Below are 25,537 nucleotides of genomic sequence, written 5' to 3'. Positions count from 1 at the left end.
ATTAAGTTGATGTGTCTTTTTTTTAAATCTCCCATTATACCTCACCGGCACCATTTTCCACTGGTCCAAATTCAACTCATCTTTCTTTCTCTCTTGAAATAACTGAAAAGACCTTTTAGTATCCTGCTTTATATCCTGCTTCAAATGGAACTGTTGTTCATTTTATATAATTCTACTTCGAGATGTTTTACATAAAACAATACAGCACCATACAGGCCCTTCGGCCCACAATGTTTACTGACCCTTAAACCCTGCCTCCCATATAACCCTCAAACTTAAATTCCTCCATATACCTGTCTAGTAGTCTCGTAAATTTCACTAGTTTATCTCCCTCCACCACTGACTCAGGCAGTGCATTCTACGCACCCACCACTCTCTGAGTAAAAAGCCTTCCTCTAATATCCCCTTTGAACTTCTCACCCCTTACCTTAAAGCCATGTCCTCTTGTATTGAGCAGTGGTGCCCTGGGGAAGAAGCGCTGGTTGTCCACTCTATCTATTCCTCTTGATATGGATAAGGATATACCTTTATATGGAAAATCTGTGCAGTGTGGCTCTCTGATTGGCTGATATGGTTTTTGTCACCTTGGGCCCATTCTCCTCAACCAAATGCTCGAGTACAAGATCTTACACTGCAAAGGTGATACTATGTCTAGGAGCCTGCATTTTTTCTCTCTCCTTGCAACTACATACTGAGCTAAGTACAAAGAATGCAGCAGAATGCTCTCAATCCCAAGAATATAAGCAGAAGATGCCTGAATCTTTCGGCATATGAGGCAGCTACTGTGGGGTTAACTCTGGTATAGGGTGCCAAATATTTGTGCTCTGATGCCAGTTAGTCTGGCATGTGCTGGAGCTGACACATTGGTTAGCACAATGGCTTGTCTGAATAACCTAGGTTTGCTTTGTAAGATCTGCACAATAGATGTTATATTGACTGTCCTGTTGTACATACTATTTCTTACAAATTACTGTAAATTACACATTGCATATTTAGATGGAGACATAATATAAAGATCTTTACTTCTCATGTGTCTGAAGTATGTAAGTAATAAATTCAATTCAAATCAGAATGGATGGCACATGAGCACAGTTTGTAGAACTTCTGCTTCATTGCTCCAGGTTCCTGAGTTTGATCCTGACCCTCAGAATGTCTGGAGTATGTATGTTTTATCTGAGACCATGTGGATTTCCGCCAACTCTGATTTCCTCTCACATCCTAAAGAGTTGTCGGTTGTTAGGTTAACTGGCCACTGTAAACTGCCCTAACTATGCTGGAGTGGTAGAATTTGAAATTGATGGGGAATTGAGGAGAACACTTCGGGAACACTTTGTGCAAAGGGTGAGTGTCAGCTGTCTGTCCTTTGATTACTCAGCTACCAGAGAATGCAGAGCCTACCGTTGTGACCAACAATTTTCTGTGTTTTAGATGTGGACTTTGACTACAGACATTTTTTTCAGGAATATCGTTTTTATATTCTGTGTTTTTACCCAATCTTTCTCACTTTTTTATGGGGGAAGTGGGATTTGGGGGTTGATGAGCCTGTTCCATTTTGTTTATAATTTTTGTGCAGAGAGGAAGGATTTGGGGATTGGTGTGCATATTCCATTTTTGCTTTATTTGTTTTTGAGTTGGGAGGGGGGATTTGGGGATGATATTTGTGCTCACTTTATTTTCTTTATAGGTTTTATGGCTACCCAGAGAAGAAGAATGGAAGAATTTCAGAGTTGTATACTTCAATAATAAATGAATCTTTGCACCTTTAAATAATGATAATGTAAATGAGAGCAACGGACAGGAAATGCTGGAGGAATTCACTAGGCCAGGTAGCATCTTTGGAAAAGAGGACAGTCAATGTTTCAAGCTGAGACCCTTCGGCAGGACTGGAAAAAAAAGATGTGGAGTGAGAGTAAGGAAGTGGAGGAGAGGAGGAATGACCACAATGTGATAGGTGAAACTGGGAGGGGAAAGGATGGAGTAAAGTGCTGGAAAGTCAAATAGTGAAAGAGATACAGGGCTGGAGAAAGGATATTCTGATAGGAGAGGACAGAAGTCCATAAAAGAATGAAAAGGGAGAAAATTACCAGAGGGAACTGTTAAGCTGAGGGATGGGAATGGAGAATTGTGAAGCAGATGAATGAGGGGCATTACTGGACGTTTGAGAAATCGATGTTCATGCCATTAGCAGGAAGCTACCCAGATGGAATATAAGGTATTACTCTTCAAAAATGATTGGGCCTCATTGCAATAGTAGAGGAAATCATAGACTGATATGTTGGAAAAATGTGTGGCCACTGGGGTAGAAGGTCCTGCCTCTCCTTCACCATTCACCATTCCCATTTCCCACTCTTGCCTTACCACCTCCTTCTGGTGCTGCACTCCTTTTCTTTCTTCCATAGCCTGCTGTCCTTTCCTTTTAGATTTTCCTTTCTCCAACTCTGTATCTCCTGTATCTCTTTCACCAATCAACTTCCCAGCTCTTTACTTCATGCCACCCCATTACACCCTCAACCCCCCCCCACCACATTTCACCTACCACCATGTGGTTGTTGCTCCCCTTCCCCCACTTTCTTACTCTGAATCCTTATCTTTGTTTTCTGGTCCTGATGACGAGTCTCAGTTTGAAACATCAAATGTACTTTTTTCCATACATCCTGCCTGGTGTGCTGAGTCCCTCCAGTATTTTGTGTGTATCACTTCAATTTCCAGCATCTCCAGATTTTCTCTTGAATGTTAATGAGTTTGCTATGGATTTGCCTAGACAAAGGGACTGTTCCTGTGTTGTATCTCAAACAGTAGGAAGATCACATGGCAGCATTTTTATGGAGAATTGATAACTCAAGGGAAATGCAATAATTAGCTGTAGGGTTCATTATTCCGTCATCGAGGGTGTGTCGCATTGATGGCAATCAGAGTTTGTACAGAGAAACACTGGATGACTGTTGACAGCATGCATGCCAGTAGGAGGCATAAATCACCTGGAGATCACTGCTACAATGTGGTCTTCCTGTTTAGCCTTCAAGCTCAGCAGGGCGTTTCCTGTACAGGTCATGGTCAGGGGAAGTATACACTCGGCAACTGATAATGCAACTGGTCCATCTAATGAGGGCCCATTCATTTGGATTTCTAATTGTGATTGAAGTGGACAATGAAGTGCTTCATTTGATATTTGCCCTTCAACTAATTTACATGAATTAAATTTCTTGTAAATTATGTTGATTTATTTTTATGCTGAAAGGTAAAATTGGTTTTCTAAAGTAGATGTATCTCAACTATTTAAACCCATAGAAAACTATAGCTGAGAAGCAGGACCTTTGATCTATCTACTCTGTGCTGAACCATTTAAACCGCCTCGTCCCATCAAAATGCTCCAAGCCCATAGTCTTCCATAGCCCTCCCATCCATGAACCTATCCAAACTTCTCTTACACTTTGAAACTGAAATAGCATCAAACACTTGTGCTAATAGCTTGTTCCACAATCTCACCACCCTGCGAGTGAAGAAGTTTCTCCTCATGTTCCCTGTAAACATTTCATCTTTGACCCATACCCCTTGACCTCTAGTTGCAATTGCACCCAAAACTCAATGGAAACACCTGCGAGCATTTATCCTATCTATTCTCTCAAAATTCTGTACACCTCTATCAAATCTCCCTCAAACTTCTACATTCTAGGGAGTAAAGTTCAAATTTATTCAATCTTTCCTTGCAACTCAGGTCCTCAAGTCTCAGCAACATCTTTGTAAATTTTTGCTGTAGTCTTTCAATCTTGTTTATATCTTCCCTGAATGTAGTTGACCAAAGTTGGCCACCATACTCTAAACAACACGTACAAACAAGCTGGAGAAACTCAGCAGGTCGGACAGTGTCCACGGAAATGAGCAGTCAACGTTTCGGGCCAAGACCCTTCAGCAGGATGCTTCGTCAGTGTCTGTTAACTGCTCGTTTCCACGGATGAGGCCAATGTGTCAAAACTTTGTTTACAGCCATAATCTACCTACAATACAACTTTCAGTGAATTGTGGGCCTGTATTCTCAAATCCTATTGCTCAACTATACTTCACAGTACTGTACAACTCAATGTGTAGGATCTACTATCATTGTGCCTCACAAATGATCAACACCTCTCATTTGTCTACATTGAATTCCATCTTCCATTACTCAGACTATTTTTCCAACTGGTCAGATCCCACTGCAAGTCTTGATATTTGTCCTCTGTCTACTGCACCCCCAATCTTGATGTTTTCTACAAATTTGCTGATGCAGTTAATCACATTATCATACCCAGATCATTGATATAGATGACAAACAACAACAGACATAGCAGTAAGCCCTGAGACACTGCATTAGTCACAGGCTTCCAATCAAAATTGGCCTTTTTTTCCATTTTAGAATCTGAACCTGTGGACCAGACCTATCTTTTTGCATATTTACTTTGAAACTTATGGCATTGTGGTCACTGGATGCGAAGTGTTGTCCTACTCAATCTTCAGTCACATGCTCTGTCTCATTCCGTAATATCATATCCAGTATTGCATTCTCTCTTGTTGGGACTTCTATGTACTGAACTTCCCTGAATAAATTTGTCAAACTCTATCCCACATATTGCTTTTACAGTATGGGACTCCCAGTGAATATGTGGAAAGTAAAAAAACACTGACTATAACAATCTTATGTTTGTTGCAAAAGTCTGTGATCTCTTTAGAAATTTCTTCCCCTATATCACGAGGATTGTTGGGTGGTCTGTAAAATAGCCCCATTAATGTGATCCTATCTTTTTTATTTCTAAGTTCTACTCATAAAGCCTCAGTAGTCGAGTTCTTCAGTCTGTCCTGATGGAGCACTGCCATGACAATTTCCCTCACTGGTAACACCACCCCTCCTCCCATAATCCCTCCCACTCTGTCACATCTGAAACAACACAACCCTGGAACACTGAGCTGCCCGCCCTACCCCTTCTGAAAACCGAGTCACACTAATGGTTACAATGTCATTATTCCAGGTGCTCATCCATGCCCCAAGCTCCTCCGACTTTCCTGTGATACTTATTGCATTGAAATACACACAGCTCAGGACACCAGTTGCACCATGGACAAACTTTTAATCCCTGACTTTGTCCGAGGTCTTATCAATATCTACTTCCACAACCTCTCCACTAATGGGGCTGGCACTCTGATTCCCACATCCTGCAACTCTAGTTTAATACCCACCGAGCAGCATCAACAAAATTCCCACTGTGATATGTGATGTAAAATTTCACCTGTACAGATGAAAACCATCCCATCTGCACAGGTCCCACCCTCCCTGGAAAAAAGTCCAATGATCCAAAAATCTTATACCCACCCTCCTATGCATACTCATTAGCCACATGTTAAACTGAATATTCTTCCTAGCTCTGGCCTCACTAACTCATGGCATGGGTAGCAATCCTGATATCACAAACCCGGAGGTTCTTTTAAAGTTAGTACCAAACTCCTGAACTTCCTATGCAGGAACTCATCACTTGTCTTGCCATGTCATCGGTAGATACATGGACCATGACCTTGGGCTGTTCACTCTCCCACTTAAGAATGCTGAGGATTTGATCTGAAATGTCCTGGGCCCCAGCAAGCAAGAAACAAAATAGAATCCAGAAATCTCTTTTGCACCTACAGAGCTTCCTGTCCATTCATGTAAATAAAATACATTTGCATTATTCCTCAAATTGAACAGAGCATTAAATATAATAGTTGGGACAGGTGTGGTGTCTGATTGCTGGTCCCAAGTCCAGTTTCTGCACCATGTCTCCAGACATGAACTCTGGATGCTGGTTCTGGAGCCAGCTATCTGTTTGCTGTCTCCAGGCCAATTTGTGGAGTCCACCTGGATCCCATGCTGGTGGTCTGAATGCCGGCTTAAAGATTGGCATTTGATCCATATTTCCAGGCCCACTGTCTCATCACTGGTTTCACATTTGGTATCTTGTCCCTGTTTCCAGGCCCTGCATCTGATCTCTGGTCCGCGTTCCCTGACCCCATATCTGATTCCTGGTTCCAGGCCTGATGTCCGGAACCTGCTCCAAGACATGTGACTGTTTCCTGGTTCCTATGGAACTGTTAAGCAAGTCCTGCCTCTATTGGGGTCAGTGAGCTGAATATCCAAGAATACACATTGTGTGTAGGAACAGGCAGGGGCAGTGGTGGTTCTAGAGGTAAATAATAAAATCAAATTCCTAAAAAGAGGTAACAGGAGATTGGAAGATTTAGAATCCTAAAAGATATTGTGTAGAAAGCAGAATGAATTAAAAGATGCTGATGGGAATTATATACAAGCCCCCAAACAGTAGCCAGGATGTGGGCTACAAATTACAATGGGAGAAAGAAAAGATGTGTCAAAAAGACAATGCTACAAAGATCATGGTGGATTTTGATATGCAAGAAGATTGGGAAAATTAGCTTTCTCTTAGATTAGAATCTACCCATGAGGTGGCATTTTAGAGCAGCTGATGTTTGAGCCCATAAGGGGAAATGGCTGTTCCTGACTTGGTATTGTGCAATAAGCCAGATTTGATTAGGGAGCTGAAGACAGGAAACTATAGAAGGAAGTGATTAATATACAGTGAATGTTTTTAAAAGACATTTGTCTAGGTACATGGATGTAAGAAAGATGGACGGGAATTGACATTGTGTAGGTAGGAGGGATAAGTGTTTGGTTGTTTTTGATTTGCTTTTTAGCAGGTCGGCACAGCATTGTGGGCTGAATGGTCTATCATATGACATAATTCATCTTTCAGTTTGAGAGGGAGAAGCTAAAGCCAGATGTATCATTATTACAGTGGAGTAAAGGTAATAATCAAGGCATGATAAAGGGGTTGGACAAAGTTCATTGGAAGGAGACACTGGCAGGGATGATGGCAGGACAGCATTGGTGGAGATTCTGGGAGCAATTCAGAATGCACAGGTTAGATACATCCCAATGAAGAAGAAGCATTCAAAATGCAGGATAATGCCACCATGTCAAAGACAATGCAAAAGCAAAAGAGAGGGCATGTCATTGAGAAAAAAAAAGTTAGTAGGATGTTAGAAGATTGGGACACTTTTAAAAACCAACAGAAGGCAACTAAAAAGCCAGAAGGAGGGAGAAAGGGAAATATGAAGCTATCCTATAATATCAAAGTTCAGATGAAAATTTTTGTTCAGAATTGTAAGGAGTAAAACAGGGGCAAGTGGATATTGATCCACTGGAGAATGATGTTAGAGAAGCATTAAGGAAATGGTGGATTAACTAAATAAGTACATATGTTGTTTCAATTATCACTTTGAAAGATACTAGCGTTATGATGGAAGCTCGAGAGTGTAGTGGCAGAAGTGAGTGCAGTTGCTATAACTAGGAATAAGGTACCTGGGAATCTGAAAGGGAATAAAGTTGGTAAGGCAGCTGGACGGGATGGACCCCAGCAGTGTGAAAGTGGTAGCTGAAGAGATGGTGGAGGCATTAGTAATAAACTTTCAAGAATCACTGGATTCTGACATGTCTCCAGTGGATTGGAAATTTGCAAATATCACCTCACTCTTAATAGGGAGGGAGGGAGCCGAAAGGAAATTATAAGTCAGTTAGCCTGAACTCAGTGGATCGAAAATTGTTGGTACCAATTGTTAAGGATGAGATGTCAGGGTACTTAGAGACACACGATAAAAAAGGCTGATGTTAGCAACTTTCCTTTAGAGACACTGCTGCCTGAATAATCTGTTGGAATTCCTTCAAGAAATAACAAACAGGACAGACAAAGGAGAATTGGTGGCTGGTGCATACTTGAATTTTCAGAAGGCATTTGACAAAATTCTGCACATGATGCTGGTTAACAAGATAAGGTATTAAAGGAAAGGCACTTGCATGGATCAAGCATTGGCTGAATGGCAGGAGAGAAAGACTGGCAATAATGGGAGCCTTTTGTTTGTTGGTGGTGATTAGTGGTGTTCTGCATGGGTCCATGTTGGGATTGCTTCCTTTATATAGTATATTTCAATGAGGTAGATGATGAGTTTGATGGTTCTAAGGTGGAGAGGCATAGAGTATTGTGGAGGCAGGTGGGCTGCAGAGGACATAGGCAGATTAGGAGAATGGGCAAAGAAACAGTAGGTGGAGTATAGTTTTGGGAAATGTATGGAAGTGCACTTTGAGAGAAGGAATAAAAGCAAAGACTGTTTTATAAATGAGGCGAAAATTCAGAAATCTGAGGCCCAAAGGAACTTAGGAGGTACTTGGTCAGGATTCCCTACAGGATGACTGATAGTATGAGTCAGTATTGAGAAAGGCGAATGCAATATTTACATTCACTTCAAGAGGACTGGTATATAAAAGCAAGGAAGTAATGCTGAGGCTTTATCAGGCACTGGTGAGGCTTCCTAGAGTACTCTGAGCAGTTTTATGCCCCTTATCTAAGAAAGGATGCACTAACATTGGAGAGGGTTCAGAGGAGGTTCACAAGAATTATCCTGGGATTGAAAGTGTTATTGTTTGAGAGAAGATTGATGGTGTTGGGCCTGTACTCACTGGAATTTAGAAAAATGAAGGAGGATCTCATTGAAACCTATTGCATGTTGAAAGGCTTGGATAGTCAACGTGGAGAGGATGTGGCCTATAGCAGAACTAGAGGCTATGGGCTCAGAATTGAGGAACTTCCATTTAAAAATAAATTGACAGGGAATTTCTATAGCTAAATGGTGGCGAATCAGTGCAATTCATTGCAATAGGTGGCTGTGGAGAGCAGGCCATTGGGTGCACTTAAACCAGAGGTTTATAGGTTCTTTATTTGTCAGGGTGTGAAAGGTTATGGGAAGAAGGAAGAGAAGGTTGTTTAAAGGGAAATGGTCCAATCATGATGAAATAGTGGAGCAGACGTGATGGGCTGAATGGCCTAATTCTGCTCCTTGTTTTATGGTCTTGTATGATAATAAGCCTATCAGAATCTGAATCTGCCCAGTAATCAGAACGAGGATCATTGAGAAATCTATGTACGTACTGAGTGTCAGGCAGTGTTGGCTGATATCTACACTTTTACATCTTGAAAAAATTATAGCCTGAGCTCACATCTGTCTCTCATCTTATAGAAAAATGCCATGACACTACATCAGAGAATAACAAGGAAATTCTTAGCAACACACTGATTCATAAATATTTCTCAAGCAGTACTCTAAAGAAGATATTCCTGTTAATCCCAAAACTCTGTTTGTAGAACTGACAGCATTGTGCATGACTAAGTAATTCAACATTGTAAAGCACTTCTTTGTCTTTAAAGTGCTCTGGGCAGAGTAGTTGACATGAATGTTGTTGTGTATATGCGAGTGTAAAATCAGATCATCAGACTCCATTGACTGATAATTAGTGACCAGACCAATCTCTTTCATTCTCAGTGGATGTGGTTGTCAGGTTTGCAATACACATGGACCAATAAGTAGCTCCACACCAGAGTCTGTTAAAATCTACAAGAGATCAAGTTACTGTCACTGCTGTTAGTCACTTGGTTAATTAATGCCCTGACTACATTTAAAGCATGCTGCTTTTTACTTTACAGTCTCTTCCAGTAAGTAATTTAACTTTCTGTTTATGAACTATGAAAGAACCAAAAATATTGTTAGCATTTGCAAATTTAATATATTGTTGAGCAGTCCCTAGGTTTTTACTGGGTCATTGTCTTAATGTGGATGAATGATTGAGAGAAACGGTGATCCCTGTTCTGTAGTAAAGCCTTGTGAGAAGTTCTATTACAGATTTTTTTATTATGTTGAGGAACAGAACAAAATACAGTGTAAGTTGCAACACAAGTAATAGCAGAATACCACTTCCAGTTTAGGTGGCTCTGTTGAACATGTGTGACAGCTCACTGGTAATTCAAAAGACCATAAAATTGACTAAAAACATCAAAGGATACATTCTCTGAGGTAAGTTATGTTAAATTATTGCTGCAAACAGTGAGGAGGCAAGTGATGACAATAGGAGGATGAGTTGAGAAGGTACTTTGCAGAATCAATGTAGATTCAGTGAGCTAGCCATTCGGACAGGAGACATTGGGTCAGTGGAATTCTGATGCTCATACAGGTGGCCCGGGTGGTATTTTGGAATGCTCTGGTTGCTGAGTGGAGGTGCAAGCTAATTTCCTTCATTCTCGTGATGTTCACTCCACTCTCCAGGACGCCGGAGCCTTTTGTTGTTCCATTATTTGGTCAATTTGGATATTGGCCTAGAAAAACTGAAAAGACAGAGTGTCAGGATCTGAGGCAAGGGGCAATTTCACCTGCTCATTGCTATGGTCACTCCTTTGTTCATGGTGCTGAGGAGATAGAGAATGCACCAGCTGCTCTGCTCCGTGCCTACTAATATGATGAACTAGTAAGAGAGGCTCTGGGCATCCACTTGGATACTCTGAGGTACTGAACTAAGGACTATTGTTGATTGGTTCAATTGTTTGCATGAGTTTTGTTATTTCATTTGTGCAATGGGGCTTGTTTTTTTTTTCATTTGGGTTCTTGCAGATTTCCTGCTTTGAGGTTCCATGTAAGCAAACAAATCTCCAGGCAGTATAATTAGTATATTCTCTAATTATAAACGTACCTTGAATCTTAAGAGTAGAATGCGTACTTTCCATAATAAAGCAGCGTCTTCATTAATGTATATCCATATCCCAAGGTTCTTATTGGCTGACATTTAACAATGGAACCAATCATGAAAATCAGCCTGTATTAACTGTGCAATATGCACAGTTTTTAAAACTGTTGACATCTTATTCTAGTTGATATACTCTTCCTGTCCTATTATACCACCCTTGATTGCCAGAAAAGACAGATTTATTTCATCATTCTCAGCACAGCAGCTGGATACTATCTGTTGCAGTCTCTAGACTTACTACTTCATTCTGTCTACTTGTATTGCCGCTTTTGGAGAGCTAGGGATGTGCACCAGAATAACTCTCTCATTTACTGTACGCTTTCCACTTGAATTTGATCTCCCAATATTCATCTCCTCAACATGCATGGATTAAGAATACTATTTTTCTACCCCTCTATGTTCTCTGTTGCAGCATGACCACTGTATTATTTCTCTCTCTCCAAACATCAACAAAACTCCTTTTCTCTAATTGTCTTACATCTTAAACATTTTCTTTACGCTTCCCCTATTGATGGGGAACTGAGAGCTCCTCCTGTAGAGTAAACTGAGAGTGTGTCATGTCAAATGCTGTGAGTTGCAAACTTACCTCCAAGGAACAAGCGATGCACAATTAAAATCTGAGTTTCTTCTATCATTAAACTGATCAGCTCTATCTGCCATTTTGTCACTAGACCATTACATACATAAATAAGTGAAAGCTATCAATTTCAATCTTAAAATTTTTAATTGGCACCCAGCTTCTACAGGTATTTTTCTGCAGAGAAACTTACAGATTTCCATTAACTGCTTGTGTGACTAAGTGCTTCTGAACATTGCCCCTTCATGTTGATTCTAATTTATAGCTGGTTTTCTCTAATTTGGAATTTCCCCTAAGTTCTCCTTATTTCAATAATCTTTGCCAACAGTTTTATACCCCATGTCTCAAAAAGGTTATGTTATCATTTGTGAGAGTCCAGAGGAGATTAATATGGATGATTCCGGGTATGAACGGATTATAATAAGTGTGTTTGGCAGCTTTTCTCTGTACACTTTGGAACTTAGAACAATGCAGGGGGATCTTACTGGAACCTACGAATGTTGAAAGGTCTAGATAGGATAGATGTGGAGAGCCGCCTCTCTGGACTCTGAATTGGGGATTGCCAAACATTATGTGGATTTTCTAGTGTAATCTGTATTGTCATGTGCTTTTGTGATATCATTCTGGAGGAGCATTGTCTCATTTTTAACTGCATTGCATTTGTGGTTTCTAAATGACAATAAACTGATGCTGAATCTGAATCTGATCTGGTAGGGGTGTCCGGAACTAGAGATCACTGCCTCAAAACTGAGAGGTGACCATTAAAGACAGAAGTAAGGAGGATTTTTTTAGCCATAGGGTAGGGAATCTGTGGAATGCTTTGCACAGACTGCAGTGGAGGCCAACTCCATGGTATATTTAAGGAAGAAGTTGAATATTTCTTGATCGGTCATGGCATCAAAGGATATGGCAAGAAGGCAGGTGTTCGGTGTTGAGTGAGATCTGGGATCAGCCATGATGGAATGGCAGAGCAGACTCAATAAGTTGAATGGCCTAATTTTCCTCCTATGTCATATGAACTTATGGTCTTATTGTTTGGTAATTATTAACCTGTAATTAGAAGTTTGTTCTCAAATTTTTGTGGAATAAAATTAAAGGTAATGATGTATCTAGTTTTGAATTAACAGTTCCCTGTGGGAAAAAGAACATCTCCTTAGCTGGGGATTGCTTTATAAAATCACTTAGAAAGTTGCTGCTCCCCACTCAGCCTTGTTTGGAGAATTACAGTTGAGAATTTTCAATGTGGATTGCTGGAGTAGAGAAGCTATCCTGGACTTGTATCCAGATGTCCTCTCATTGAAGTAAATGCTCCTGATCTCCCACTCTCTTTCAGCCAGTATAACTGTTAAGTTTACACTCTGCAATTACTAACTGACCTGATCATAGGGGAGTTGTTGATTTTCTTTGGCTTCCAATACCCTCTATTGTTGATACAATTTAAAGAATCCCAACATAAGACTTTTACCAGCTGTGGAAACCTAAGGAAACCTCTTCTGTATCATAAATAGCACAGTGGTACAGTCCATAAAATTATGGCTCATTGCTCCAATTTTCCAGTTTCAATCCAAAATTCCAAAGGTCTCTGCTTGCAGTTTCCATGTTGCCCTTGTGATCACATGGGTTTCCTTTGCGTGTCCGTGTCTCCTCGCACATTCAAAAGGAGTGCAGCATACTATGTGAATTGACTGCTGTGATTTTGCCCCAGTGGGAGTTAATGGCAGAATGGAGTGACTGAAATCATTTAGAGTAAAATTAATCTAAATTGGTGTTTGATGGTTGGCAGAGATTTGGTGTACAGAATGGCCTGTATGCATGTTATACCTCTCTATGATTCTATAACATCTTTCATATCACAGTACTGGGAAAAAAAGCCTTGTGCACTTATATATAGCTAGGGTGCTTGACTTTTGCACAGTAGTGTAGTAAGTTTATGTACTGCAGACTTCTGTGACCACAGAAAAAATTATGACTTCTGTGAGTAATGATAAACCTGATTCTGATATAGGTCTCGCTTGTGGACTGAAAATGGGAAGGGGGCAGGGAGAGAGGAATCAGGGCTGGGTCATTCTGAAGGGATCGGGGAGGGAGCAGGAAGCACCAGAGAGACATTCTGTAGTGATCAATATACCAGCTGTTTGGAATACAATGTACTTGCCTGGCGACTCAAAGCTGGATAAGTCTGCAACTGCACCACCCCACCACCAGCTTGACATTTTGTCTATGCTCCCTGTCACACACATCCCACAGTGCTCCAGCATTGCCATTCGCAACATCTTTTCTTCCCACCATATTTGCAGACCTATTTTCTGCTCCATGTTGACAAATACAATACTGTACAAAAATCTTAAGCACCCTATCTCTCTACCTACAGTTGTTTTGATGCATCTAGTGTGGTACTGTAGTGGGCAGTGCGTGTCACTCTCACTTTCAGCTTCCACACTGGCTAGCAGTCTTACAAAAAGGAGAATGGAATGTATAAGTCTCTCCCTGCCAGTACATAGCCTGTCCAACAGCAAACCTCATGTAGTACCACCTTGCTGGCGACACATGGAAACTGAACTTCTTTTAGACTCAGGCTGAACTACAGTGGACAGGGAGGAGGTCTGGCTCCTGTACACATAGCACGCAGTCCCACTGTTGTCTGGACACACACTGCTGCTCGTGAAATAAATCTTCCCTAAGGGTAAGGAGACCTACTGCCTTGCAGGCAGCTTTGGGAGAGACGAAGGCTATGGGTGTAATCACAGACAACAAATCCAGAGTGGAGCCCTTAAGGTGGATGGACATCATTGAAGATCCTTCTGGTAGTTCCTTGCAGCCAAGCTAGTGCCAAACATATTGACTATAATAAAACCATAAGACTGTAAGACATAGGAGCAGAATTAGGCCATTTCGCCGATCGAGTCTGCTCCACGGTTTAATCATGGCTAATCCTTTGATTTCCCTCCTCAGCCCAACTGCTGGCCTTCCCCCCACGTAACCTTTGATGTTGTGTGCAATCAAAAACCTAGCAAGCTCTGCCTTAAATACATCCAGTGACCTGGCCTCCACAACTGCCTGTGGTAATAAATTCCAGAAAGTTACCACCCTCTGGTTTAAATGGACACCCCACTATCCTGAGGCCATGTACTCTGTCCTAGACTGCCAATCATGGGAAACATCTTTTCCTCATCTCCTCGGTCTAGGACTTCAAAACATTCATAAGGTTTCACAATGAGATTTCCCCTCCCCATCCCTCCAATTCCAGGGTGTACAGACCCACTGCTATCAAACGTTCCTTGTATGATAACACTTTCATTCCCAGAATCAAAGTTGTGAGCTACTTCTGAACCATCACCGATGCCAGCACATTTTCTTAGATCAGGAGTCCAGAGCTATTCACAACACTCGAAGTGAGGCCTCAGCCCCGGCCGTATATAGCCTCAGCATCACTTCCCTGCTCTTGTATTCTTGACCTTTTGAAATGAATGCTAACATTACATTTGCCTTCCTCACTTCCAACTCTACCTGCAAGTTAACCTTTAAGGCATTCTGCACAAGGTTTCCCAAGTCCTTTTGTATCTCAGAATTTTTGATATCTCCCCATTTAGAAAATAGCCTGCACGTTTATTTCTTCTATCAAAGTGCATGGCCATGCATTTTCCAAAATTGTATTTAATTTGCCACTTTGTTTGCCCATTCTCCTAATCTGTCTAAGTCCTTCTGCAGCCTATCTCTTTCCACAACACTACCTGTCCCTCCACCAATCTTCATATTATTTGCAAAGTTGGCAACAAAGCCATCTGTTCCATCATCCAAGTCATTGACATACAGCATAAAAAGAAGCCATCATAACACCACTATTCACTGGCATCCAACAGGATCCTTTTCTTCCCATTCGCAGCCTCCTACCAAACAGCCATGCTAGTAACTTACCTTTAATACCATGGGCAGTTAACTTGGTAAGCAGCTTCATGTGTGGCACCTTGTCAAAGGCCTTATGGAAGTCCAAATATACAACATCCACTACATCCCCTTTATCTATCCTACTTGTAATCTCCTCAAAGAATTCCCAAAGGATTATCAGGCAAGATTTTCTCTTAATTAAACCATGTTGACTTTGTCCTATCTTGACCTTTCTCACAAAATACTCTATAACCTCATCCTTAACAATTGTCTCTGATATCTTCCCAACTTCTGAGATCAGTCTAACTGGTCTGTAATTTCCTCATTGCTGCCTTCCTCCTTCCTTAAAGGGTGGAGTGACATTTGCAATTTTTCAGTCCTCTGGCACCATGTTGGATTCCAATGAATTTTCAAACATCATTACTAATGCCTCCACAATCCCTACCACTACCACATTCACAACCCTAGGGTGCAGTTCATCTGACTCGGATGAATTATTTACCCTTTAGTCTTTCAGCTTTTTCAGCACCTTCTTCCTTGTAATAGTAACTGTGCTCACTTCTCTTCCCCTGCACTCTTCAACATCTGGCACACTGCTAGTGTGTTCCACAATGAAGACTAATGCAAAATACTCATTTAGTTCTTCTGCCCACTCCTTGTCCACCATTATTATTTCTCTGACCTCATTTTCTAGTGGTCCTATATCCACTGCCATCTTGTTTTCATTTTTACATACTTCAAAAATCTTTACAATCCACTTTTATATTGCTTGCTAGCTTACTTCCATATTTCATCTTTCACATTCTAATGATTCTTTTTATTGGTCTCTGTAGGTTTTAAAAAGCTTCTCAACGATATGTCTTAGCACTAATCTTTGCATTGTTTTATGCCCAATCTTTTACTTTAAATTAGCTTTGACATTCCTTGTCTGCTCTGGTTGTATTATTTTGCCATTTAACTATTTCTTTGTTTTTAGAATAAATCTATCCTGCACCGTTGACTTTTTTTCAAAAAAATCATGCCAATACTGCCCTGCTAACATCCCTGCCAGCATTTTCTTCCAAATTATTTTGGCCAAATTCTCTCTCATACTAATGTAATTTCCTTTGCTCCACTGAAATAATGATCACTGTCTCCTAAGGGTTCATTTATCTTAATATCCCTAATCACATCCAGTTCATTACATAACACTCAATCCAATATAACTGATCCGCTGATCCCCTAGTCAGCTTAATGACAAACTGCTCTAAAAAGCCATCTCATAGGCATTCAGCAGACTCACTGTTTTGAGATCCATTACCAGCCTGATTTTCCTGCATTGACCTGCATGTTGAAATCTCCATGACTGTGATAACGTTGCCCTTTTGATATGCCTTTTCTCTTTTCCTTTGTAATCTGTGCTCCACATCCCAGCTACTGTTTAGATGCCTGTACTTAACTGCCATCAGGTCCTTTTACCCTTGCAAGATCTTCACTCAACCACAAGGATTCAACATCTTCTGATCCTATCTCACATCTTTCTTTACCAGCAAAGCCATGCTACCCACTCTGCCTTCAATCCTATCCCTCTGTTACACCATTCAGCTCCTAACTCCAACCATCTTTCAGCCATGATTCCGTGATGGCCACAACACCATACCTAACAATCTATAATAGTGCAAGAAGGTCATCCAACTTATTTCCTATACTCCGTGCATTGAGATATAACACGTTGAGTACTATATTTGCTACACATTGAATCTTCATCCCTAATGCACTGATACTCTCCCTGCTAATTGCAATTTCATCCTATCATTTGCCTGCCCTTCCTAACAGACTGATTTTATGTTATCTTTGCATTTTTACCATCGATCTTATCCTGAGACCTTCACTCTGGTCCCAAACATCCTACCAATTTTGTTTGAACTGTCTCCAATAAACCTTCCAGTGAGAACAGTGGTCCTCCTTCAGTTCCAGTGTAGCCCATCACTTCTGAACAGGTCATATCTCGCCCAGAAGAGATCTTAAAGATCCAAGATCCTGAAACCCCTCCCTCCACATCAGCTTCTCAGCCACTCAATAATCTGCCAGATCATCCAGATTCCCCCCCCCACCACCCTTCACAAGCTGTAATCCATAAATTGCAATGCTGGTGGTCCTGTTTCTCAGATTTCTACCTAGCTCTCTAAATTAACTCTTAAGGACCTCTCTGTTTTTCCTTCCTCTGTCACTTGTACCAATATGTACTAAAACATCTAGCTACTCTTTCTCACTCTCCAAAGTGCTGTGGACGCAATCTGAGATGTCCATGATCCTGGCACCAGGGAGGCATCATCCGATTTGAGTGTACTGTTCACCTCCATGAAATCTCCTGCCTGATCCCCTGAATGTTGAGTCCCCTATCACTAACACATCCCTCTTCTCCCTTTTTCCTTTCAGCACAATGGACTTGCGCTCAGTGCCAGTAAACCAGCAGTCTCCTGGGAGGTCACCCCAACAACATTATCCAAAGTGGTTTACTTATTATTGTAAGGAATGGCCACATGATGCTCTGTGCTAAATGCCTATTCACATTTTTATTACAGTCACCCAGCTACATACCTCTGCAATTTAGGACCAGCTAATTCCCTGTAACTCTGATAGATTATCTCCAAACTCTCGTGTGCAAGCTAACTGTTGCTTCATTAACTTTCCTTTGGACTACACTGGTGGGGCTAAGTGAGTGATCTTGATGACTGGGCATCTTAGGATCTCCATATCTTCCGCCCATGCTTGTGATGATAATCATCATCACCCATTGTCCTTCAAGACAGATGGATGCCAACAAATCAACCATGTATATATGTATATTGCTTAAGACTTTTGCACAATAATGTACATCCAAATATCATCATAATATTCCATTGAGACACAAGAGACAGTAGGTGCTGGAATCAGGAGTAACTGTCTGCTGGAAGAACTGAGCAGCTTGAGAGGCATCTGTTGCGGGAAAGGACGGTGATGAAGGGAGGAAGATAGCTCATAAAATGAAAAGGAAAGATCGACACAGTGATTAGTGAAACAAGACATTATGGTATACTGGGCATGGGGAGTTTGGAGATAAACGATAATGGGTAAAAGGGTCAGCATAGGGGAGGGGGAGTATGGCAACAGAAGACAGGAGTTCTGCACATGATGGATGGAAGCCAATAAAGAAAAGGAAGATGAAGCAAGGAAGGGGGAGGTGAGGTGAGGCTAAGGACCACGGAGGTTGATAATTATAAAGAAAAATGGATAAAAGTGCTGAGATCTGATACATCAGGAAGATGATTTTGGAACCATTATGAGAGGTGAAGGACAAATGAAACCAGGAGCAGCTGGGGAAAGAGAGATGGTGACATAAATGAATGTATGAATGCAACTGGGAAGGAGCGTGGATTGAAATGGGTATTAGTGGTTTGGAAAAGGTGGTAGGGGAGGTAAAATTTGTAACACATTAACCAGTGAAATGTTTAATCGATGAACACATGAATGAATAAGATTGACAAAATTTTCAAGATGGAGACATTGCAAACAGGAAAATGTATAATATGTTAATGCAAATCATTTGGAAGTGGACACCCCCTAAAAGCCATCTGATATAACCTGGTTCCAATGTTCCTAAGATGTAATCAGTTTTAATATTAGTTAATGCCTTTCTGCATTGTGGTCTTTACATCACTAACAAGGGAGATTCTGCAGATGCTGGAAATCCAGAGTAATACATAATTAACTTCACATCACTTTGCATCACTAATTTCTATTTCTCTGTTGCAGATTTTCACATCCTTGCATTTTACTACTTGTTGAACCACGGAACGAGTGAGCTGACTGAATATAGCATGGTGGCGATGCTGGATGACCAGCAGATAGCATACTTTGACAGCACACTGCAAAGGGCTGTTTCCAGACAATGGTGGATGGCTTACTCTTTCCCAAGGGAACACTGGGATGCAATGGCCATCACAGTGGCAGGTTTTCATGGGATAATCAGAGGGAATGTTGAGGTTGTTCACCAACAGCACAGTGGTAAGTGACTTGACAAAACCCAATGACTGCGCAGATGAATTTGCATGAAGTCAAAGCCTTACCTTTTTAGTTTAATGTGTCCTTATCACTGCACATCCAGTTAGCAGGTGATGATATCTTACAAGGTCTAGCATTTGTCACAATAGCTGCAATAAATGGATGGATTAAGATTAAATGATCAGTATTATTTGTCACACGTGCACTGGAACACATAGTGAAATATGTTATTTTGTATCATATCAGTGGGAATTGTGCTGGGGCAGCCTACAAATGTCAAGACACTTTCAGTGCCAACAGAACATGCCCACAGATGACTAATCCTAATCGGTACCTTTTGGAAGATGGAAGGAAGCTGAAGTGGTCATGGAGAAAGTGTACCAACCCATTACAGGCACTGGCCAGACTCACACCCTGATCCTACACTACGTTGGATCATATATATTAGTTGAACTGCAGTGAGTGAGAAACCATTGGTTTATTTATGTCCTAATAATGCAAACAAAGGATCCTGATTTCATTTGAACATTTGTATTACTAATTGTATTCCTTCAGTTATAATATTCTGTTAAAGTAGCCAACTGTCAGTACTGACTGTGATCCTGCAATGATCTCTGACATCCCAATTCTCCAAAGTATCTGTACTTCCCATGTATGTTGCCTCATTTCCACAGTCTTAATCCTGCTGCTCTGTAGTCCTCCTTCAACATTGCCTCTCCAACAGTGCTGCCCCTCAGACATTGTAGCTGTGACATAGCAAATTTTCAGAAACAAGAGAAAGTTTGCAGATACTGGAAATCTGAGCAACACACAGAATGCTGTAGGATCTCAGCAGACCAGACAGCATCTATCAAAAAAAGTATGGTCCTGCTGAAGGGTTAAAGCCTTCAACTGTAGAAGACGTCAACTGTACTTTTAGTTCCATAGATGCTGCCAAGCCTGCTGAGTTCCTCCAGCATTTTGTGTGTTGCTAGAATTTCTTCAGTGTTGCTCTCTCAATAATTATGTATTGTCCAAGTATGGCATTCAATGATTGGGGGTAGTCCATGTCTACCATACATAAACCTGGAGCCATCAGGTCATACAGCATTGGAACTGCCACTTCAGCCCACTGTTCCTTGATGACCATCAACAGCAATAGCAAACAAAAGAGAATCTGCAGATGCTGCAAATCCATGTAACACACACAAAATGCTGGAGGAACTCAGCAGGCCAGGCATCATCTATGGAAAAGAGTACAGTCAACACCCCTTCACTTTAGCAACAGTAATTGTTGGACAGGTTATGCAAAGCTGTGAGATTTCCCAGAGAGAAGTACAGTTGACATTTTTGGCAGAGACCCTTTGGCAGGATGACAATACCCCTGCTTTAATCCCATTTTTATTCTTGCCATACTGTCATCAGCTCTCCCACCTTTTTTATTACTTACCCAAACATCTGGGCAAATTTACATTAGCCAATTATCCTACCAACCCAAATTATCATTCATAAGTGGAAGGAAACCGTAGCACTGATAAGGTCAGAGAGAACAAACTCCATACATTCAGGATTAGAAGCAGGTAAGGCTCTAGCTCTACTAGTTACACTGATGTGCCTTCCTAGTCTATTCTGTTGTGCCACTAATAGTAAGATCTTGTTTGAAAAGTGTCACTATATTTAAGGGTGCATTTGTGTTTGCTTCTGCATGGGCTGGCATTGGAAACGATGTAGAAGAGAAACATTTACTAATCCCTGGGAATAGAAAGCTGTCAGAGGTATAGATAGAATCGATAGCCAGCACCTCTTCCCCAGGGCACCACTGCTCAGTACAAGAGGACATGGCTTTAAGGTAAGGGGAGGGAAGTTCAAGGGGGATACTAGAGGAATATTTTTCACTCAGAGTGGTTTGTGCATGGAATGCACTGCCTGAGTCAATGGTGGAGGCAGATACACTAGTGAAGTTTAAGAGACTACTAGACAGGTATATGGAGGAATTTAAGGTGGGGGGGTGCTTATATGGGACGCAGGGTTTAAGAGTTGACACGTAATTGTGGACTGAAGGGTCCGTAATGTGATGTACTATTCTATGTTCTATTTTCTTAAATCATAACTGGCTAACAATACCAGAAGTGTACTCACTGGAATTCAGAAGAATGAGTGCACGGTTTAAAACAAAAAGAATCCATGGGTAAACGGCAAGGTGTAATTGGTTTATTATTTTCACATGTACTGAAATTCAGTACATTGAAACACTCATTTTGCATGCCTTCCATATAGATTATTTCAGAACATAAGTAGATTGTATTATAACAAAGGGAAATACAATAACAGAATTTAGAATGTAGTGTTATAGTTACATTAAAAGTGCTGTGCAGCCAATCCATAAGATGGAAGGACTATTGTGAGGTAAATGGTGAGTTCAAGAGTTATCTTTATTGGTCCAGTCAAGAGTCTACTAAGAGCAAGATAGATGTTATCCTTGAGCCTGGTAGTATCTATCTTCTGTCTGAAGAAGCGGGAAGAAGAGGGAATGACTAAGATGGGAGCTGACTTTGATATGTTGACTGTGCATGGAAGGCAGAGTGACTTTTGTAAGATAATCTGCAACTTCTTGCATTGGTGAGCAGAGCAGTTACAATAACAAGCTGTGTCTCCAAAGGATGTAATGATATATATGATCATCTGTGAATAATTATTTTGAACAGTTTCCACTCTTGAGAGAATTTGGAATGAGGAGAGAATGTTACAAGATTAGAGGCCAGTAATTTAATAATGAGGCACAATGGTATTTATTCTTGAAATATAATGAATTCTCTGGAACTCTCTGCACTTCTGAGAGTGACACCTGGAACATTCGACATTTTTAAAGGTAGGATAAAATGCTGGAATAGTGAGGAGTTGAGCAGTTGAGCATTTGTGGATGTAACAAAGTAGAACTGAGATCTGGGGCAGTTCACTTGTGGTTTGCTGGATCAAGTAGTTCCTACTCATGCTCAAACAAGAGAAAATCTACGGATCTTAGAAATCCAAACAACACAAAGAAAATGCTGGTGAAACTCAGTAGGCTATGCCACATCTATGAAAAAGTGTACAGTTGATGCATTGGGCTGAGAACATTCAGCAGGACTAGAGAAAAAAAAAAGATGAGGAATTAGAATTGATAGGTGGGGAAGCGTAGGGAGAAACAGAGGGTGGTAGGTGAATCTGGGAGGGGGTGGGGTAAAGTAACTAGCTGAGAAATTGATTTGTGAAAGAGATACAGGGCTGGAGAAGAGGGAAACCTAATAGGACAGAGTAGAAGGCCATGCAAGGAAGAAAAGGGGAAGGTATACCAGTGTGAGGCAATAGACAGGTGAGGAGGTATGGTCAGAGAGGAAAAAGGGAAGAGGAATGGTGAAGGGGGTGAGGGGGTTGGACGTTATCAGAAGTTAGAGAAATCGATGTTCCTGCCATCAGATGGGAGGCTGCCCAAACGGAATACAAGGTTTTGCTCCTCCAACTTGAGTATGGCCTCAACACAACAGCAGAGAAGGCCATGGATTGACATGTCAGAATGGAAATTGAAAGTGGAACTAAAATGGGAGGCCACTGGGAGATCCTGGATTTTCTGGTGGATGGAGTGTAAGTGCTTGGCAAAGCAGTCTTCCAATCTACTGCTCAACAATATACAGAAGGCCCCATTGGGAGCACTGGATACAGCAGATGGGCACAGCAGACTCACAGCTGAAGTGTTGTCTGTCCTGGAAAAAACTGATTGGGGCCCTGAATGGTCGTGAGGGAGGAGGTGTAGAGACAGGTGTAGCACTTGTTCCACTTGGGAGGATAAGTACCAGGCAGGAAATTGATGGGGAGGGACGAATGGAAAAGTGAGTTGTGTAGGGAGAGATTCCTGTGGAAAGCAGAAAGTTGAGAGTGATGGGTGTAGGGAAGGGTGTGCTTGGATGTGGATCCTGTTGGAGATGGTGGAAGTTAGAGAGAATTGTGCACTGGCTGTGGAGGCAGGTGAGGTCCAAGAGGAACCTTATTATTTGTGGGGTTTCAGGTTGATGGGTTTAGGGCAGACATGCACAAAATGGTAGAGATACACATGTTTCTACTTTCTTGTGTGCCTAGATGCCACATCTGTTTATTTTTCACTTGCCCCGACCCCCACCCCCCCAACCTTCCCTCAGCCCCAGCTGATGTCTTTGTCCAGGGGATTTGCGGCTGTGAATTGAAGAATGATAACTCCACAGATGGGTTCATAAGACTGCGCTACAATGGTGAGGATGCATGTGTTTTTGACAAGGAAAGAATGAGTTGGATTGTGCTAAATCCAGAGTTCCAAGTGCTTGCAGATCGGTGGAACATCAACATGATCATGAACAAATACTTCAAAGCTCTCTTGGAGAAGGACTGTGTGAAGTGGCTGCTGGTATATCTTGAGTGTGGTCAAGAAGCGCTACAGCAGAGAGGTATACTACCTGCGTACTCTGACTGTTGGGTACAGGGGAAATACGTTAGATAGCCTAGGTGAGAAATGTAGCAAACTTCAGGAAATTGTTAACTGGAGTATTATTGCCACATGCAGTGCAGAAAAAATATTTTGCTTGCCATCTATGCAGATCATTCCAAACATTAGTATATTGAGGTAGTATCAAGAGAAAAGAACTAATCAAATGGAAAATACAGGCCCTCTGTTAGTTGGGGATTTGATCATGGATATTGTGTTCTAGGTGTCTAGGTGATACACAAAACAATAAAGGAATGGCAGAGACTGATACAGCTTGGCACCAATGGCATTGCAGAAGTTGCCAGTCAGTGTTGAACTCAACATTCACACTGCGTTAGGGACCCCAGCTCTGGATATTTCCTCACCGTTTACTACCAAAACCTACCCCATGAGTGGACCTAGCCATGAGGCAGCAGATGTTGGAGAACAAGGTTTACTTCTCCTAGACGAACTGTCAACCAAGGCTGATGAGCTCCATCTGCACAAAGTGCCTCGTTTTAAGATGCCAGCAACCCGCCTTTCTCCTGATAGTAGAAAGAGTTTTGCTGGGATTTGTAGCTTTATCACACATAAAGGCCAGGAGAAAAACTTGTTTATCAGAGGCTGTTTGAGATGCATGCCGTAGGTAGTAGGAGCTTAACACTGCTACCGCCCCACCTATGACAACCTTAAGGAACCAAATGTAAAATATGTTGTTGCAGTTACAGTTACAGAGAAAGAGCAAACATCTAGACAAATAATGTGTATGGGCCATAATCAGAATCAGAATCAGATTTATTGTCACTGGCATGTGTCATAAAATTTGATAATAGAGTAGTAATAGTGCAATTCAACAAATAATAACAAAGAAAGAATGAATAAATAAATAAATAATAGATAGATAGATAGATAGATAAATAAATACAGGTAAATCAATTACAATGAGTGTATATACGTAACCATATAACAATTACAGCACGGAAACAGGCCATCTCGGCTCTTCTAGTCTGTGCTGAACGCTTATTCTCAACTAGTCCCACCTACCTGCACAGCCCATAACGCTCCATTCCTTTCCTGTCTATATACCTATCCAATTTTTTTTTTTATGGCAAAATCAAACCTGCTTCTACCACTTCTACTGGAAGCTCATTCCAAACAGCTACCACTCTGAGTAAAAAAGTTTCTCCTGTGTTACCCCTAACTTTTGCCCCTTAACACTCAACTCATGTCCTCTTGTTTGATTCTCCCCTACTCTCAATGGAAAAAAGCCTATCCAAGTCAACTCTGTATATCACCCCTCATAATTTTAAATACCTCTATCAAGTCCCCACTCAACCTTCTATTCTCCAAGGAATAAGGACCTAACTTGTTCAACCTTTCTCTGTAACTTAGGTGCTGAAACCCAGGTAACATTCTAGCAAATCTCCTCTGTACTCTGTCTAATTTGTTGACATTTTTCCTATAATTTGGTGCCCAGAATTGTACACTGTATATTGAATAGATTTAAAATAGTGCAAAAGAAGAAGTAGTAAAAAAAAAGTTCATAGGTTCAATGTTCATTTAGGAATCACATTGCATAGGGAAAAAATGCTGTCCCTGAAACACTGAATGTGTGCCTCAGTCTTCTGTACCTCCTTCCTGATAGTCACAATGAGAAGAAGGCAGTCCCTTGGTGATTGGGTCTTTAATAATGAACATTGCCTTTCTGAGCCATGTTTCTTGAAGATGTCTTGGATGCTATGGAGGTTAGTACCCAAGGTGAAGCTCACAAAGTTTACAAATTTCTGTAGAGCTTTTGGTCCTCTGAAGAAGCACCACCATACCAGACTCTGATGCAGCCTGTCAGAATGCTGTCCATCGTACACCTATAGAAGTTTTTGAATGTTTTAGGTGACAAACCAAATCTCTTCAAACTCTGAATAAAATATAGTCTTGGGTAAATTATGAGATCAAGAGCTGT

At 41.2% G+C, this 25,537-nt stretch overlaps 1 protein-coding gene across 1 annotated transcript in view; it reads left to right on the top strand.

The window, feature by feature from the left end:
• Positions 1–25,537, top strand: part of LOC132393790 (major histocompatibility complex class I-related gene protein-like) — a 47,023-nt gene that overhangs the window by 12,942 nt on the left and 8,544 nt on the right. Inside the window, exons 2-3 of the mRNA XM_059969184.1 lie at positions 18,879–19,130; positions 23,279–23,560. Of these exons, the coding sequence (XP_059825167.1) occupies positions 18,944–19,130; positions 23,279–23,560 (469 nt within the window). The 5' untranslated portion in view covers positions 18,879–18,943. The remainder of the gene's footprint in view (positions 1–18,878; positions 19,131–23,278; positions 23,561–25,537) is intronic.

This window comes from Hypanus sabinus, chromosome 5 (assembly GCF_030144855.1).
Source record: "Hypanus sabinus isolate sHypSab1 chromosome 5, sHypSab1.hap1, whole genome shotgun sequence".
NCBI lineage: Eukaryota > Metazoa > Chordata > Chondrichthyes > Myliobatiformes > Dasyatidae > Hypanus > Hypanus sabinus.
This window is presented reverse-complemented; position numbering and strand designations above follow the sequence as displayed.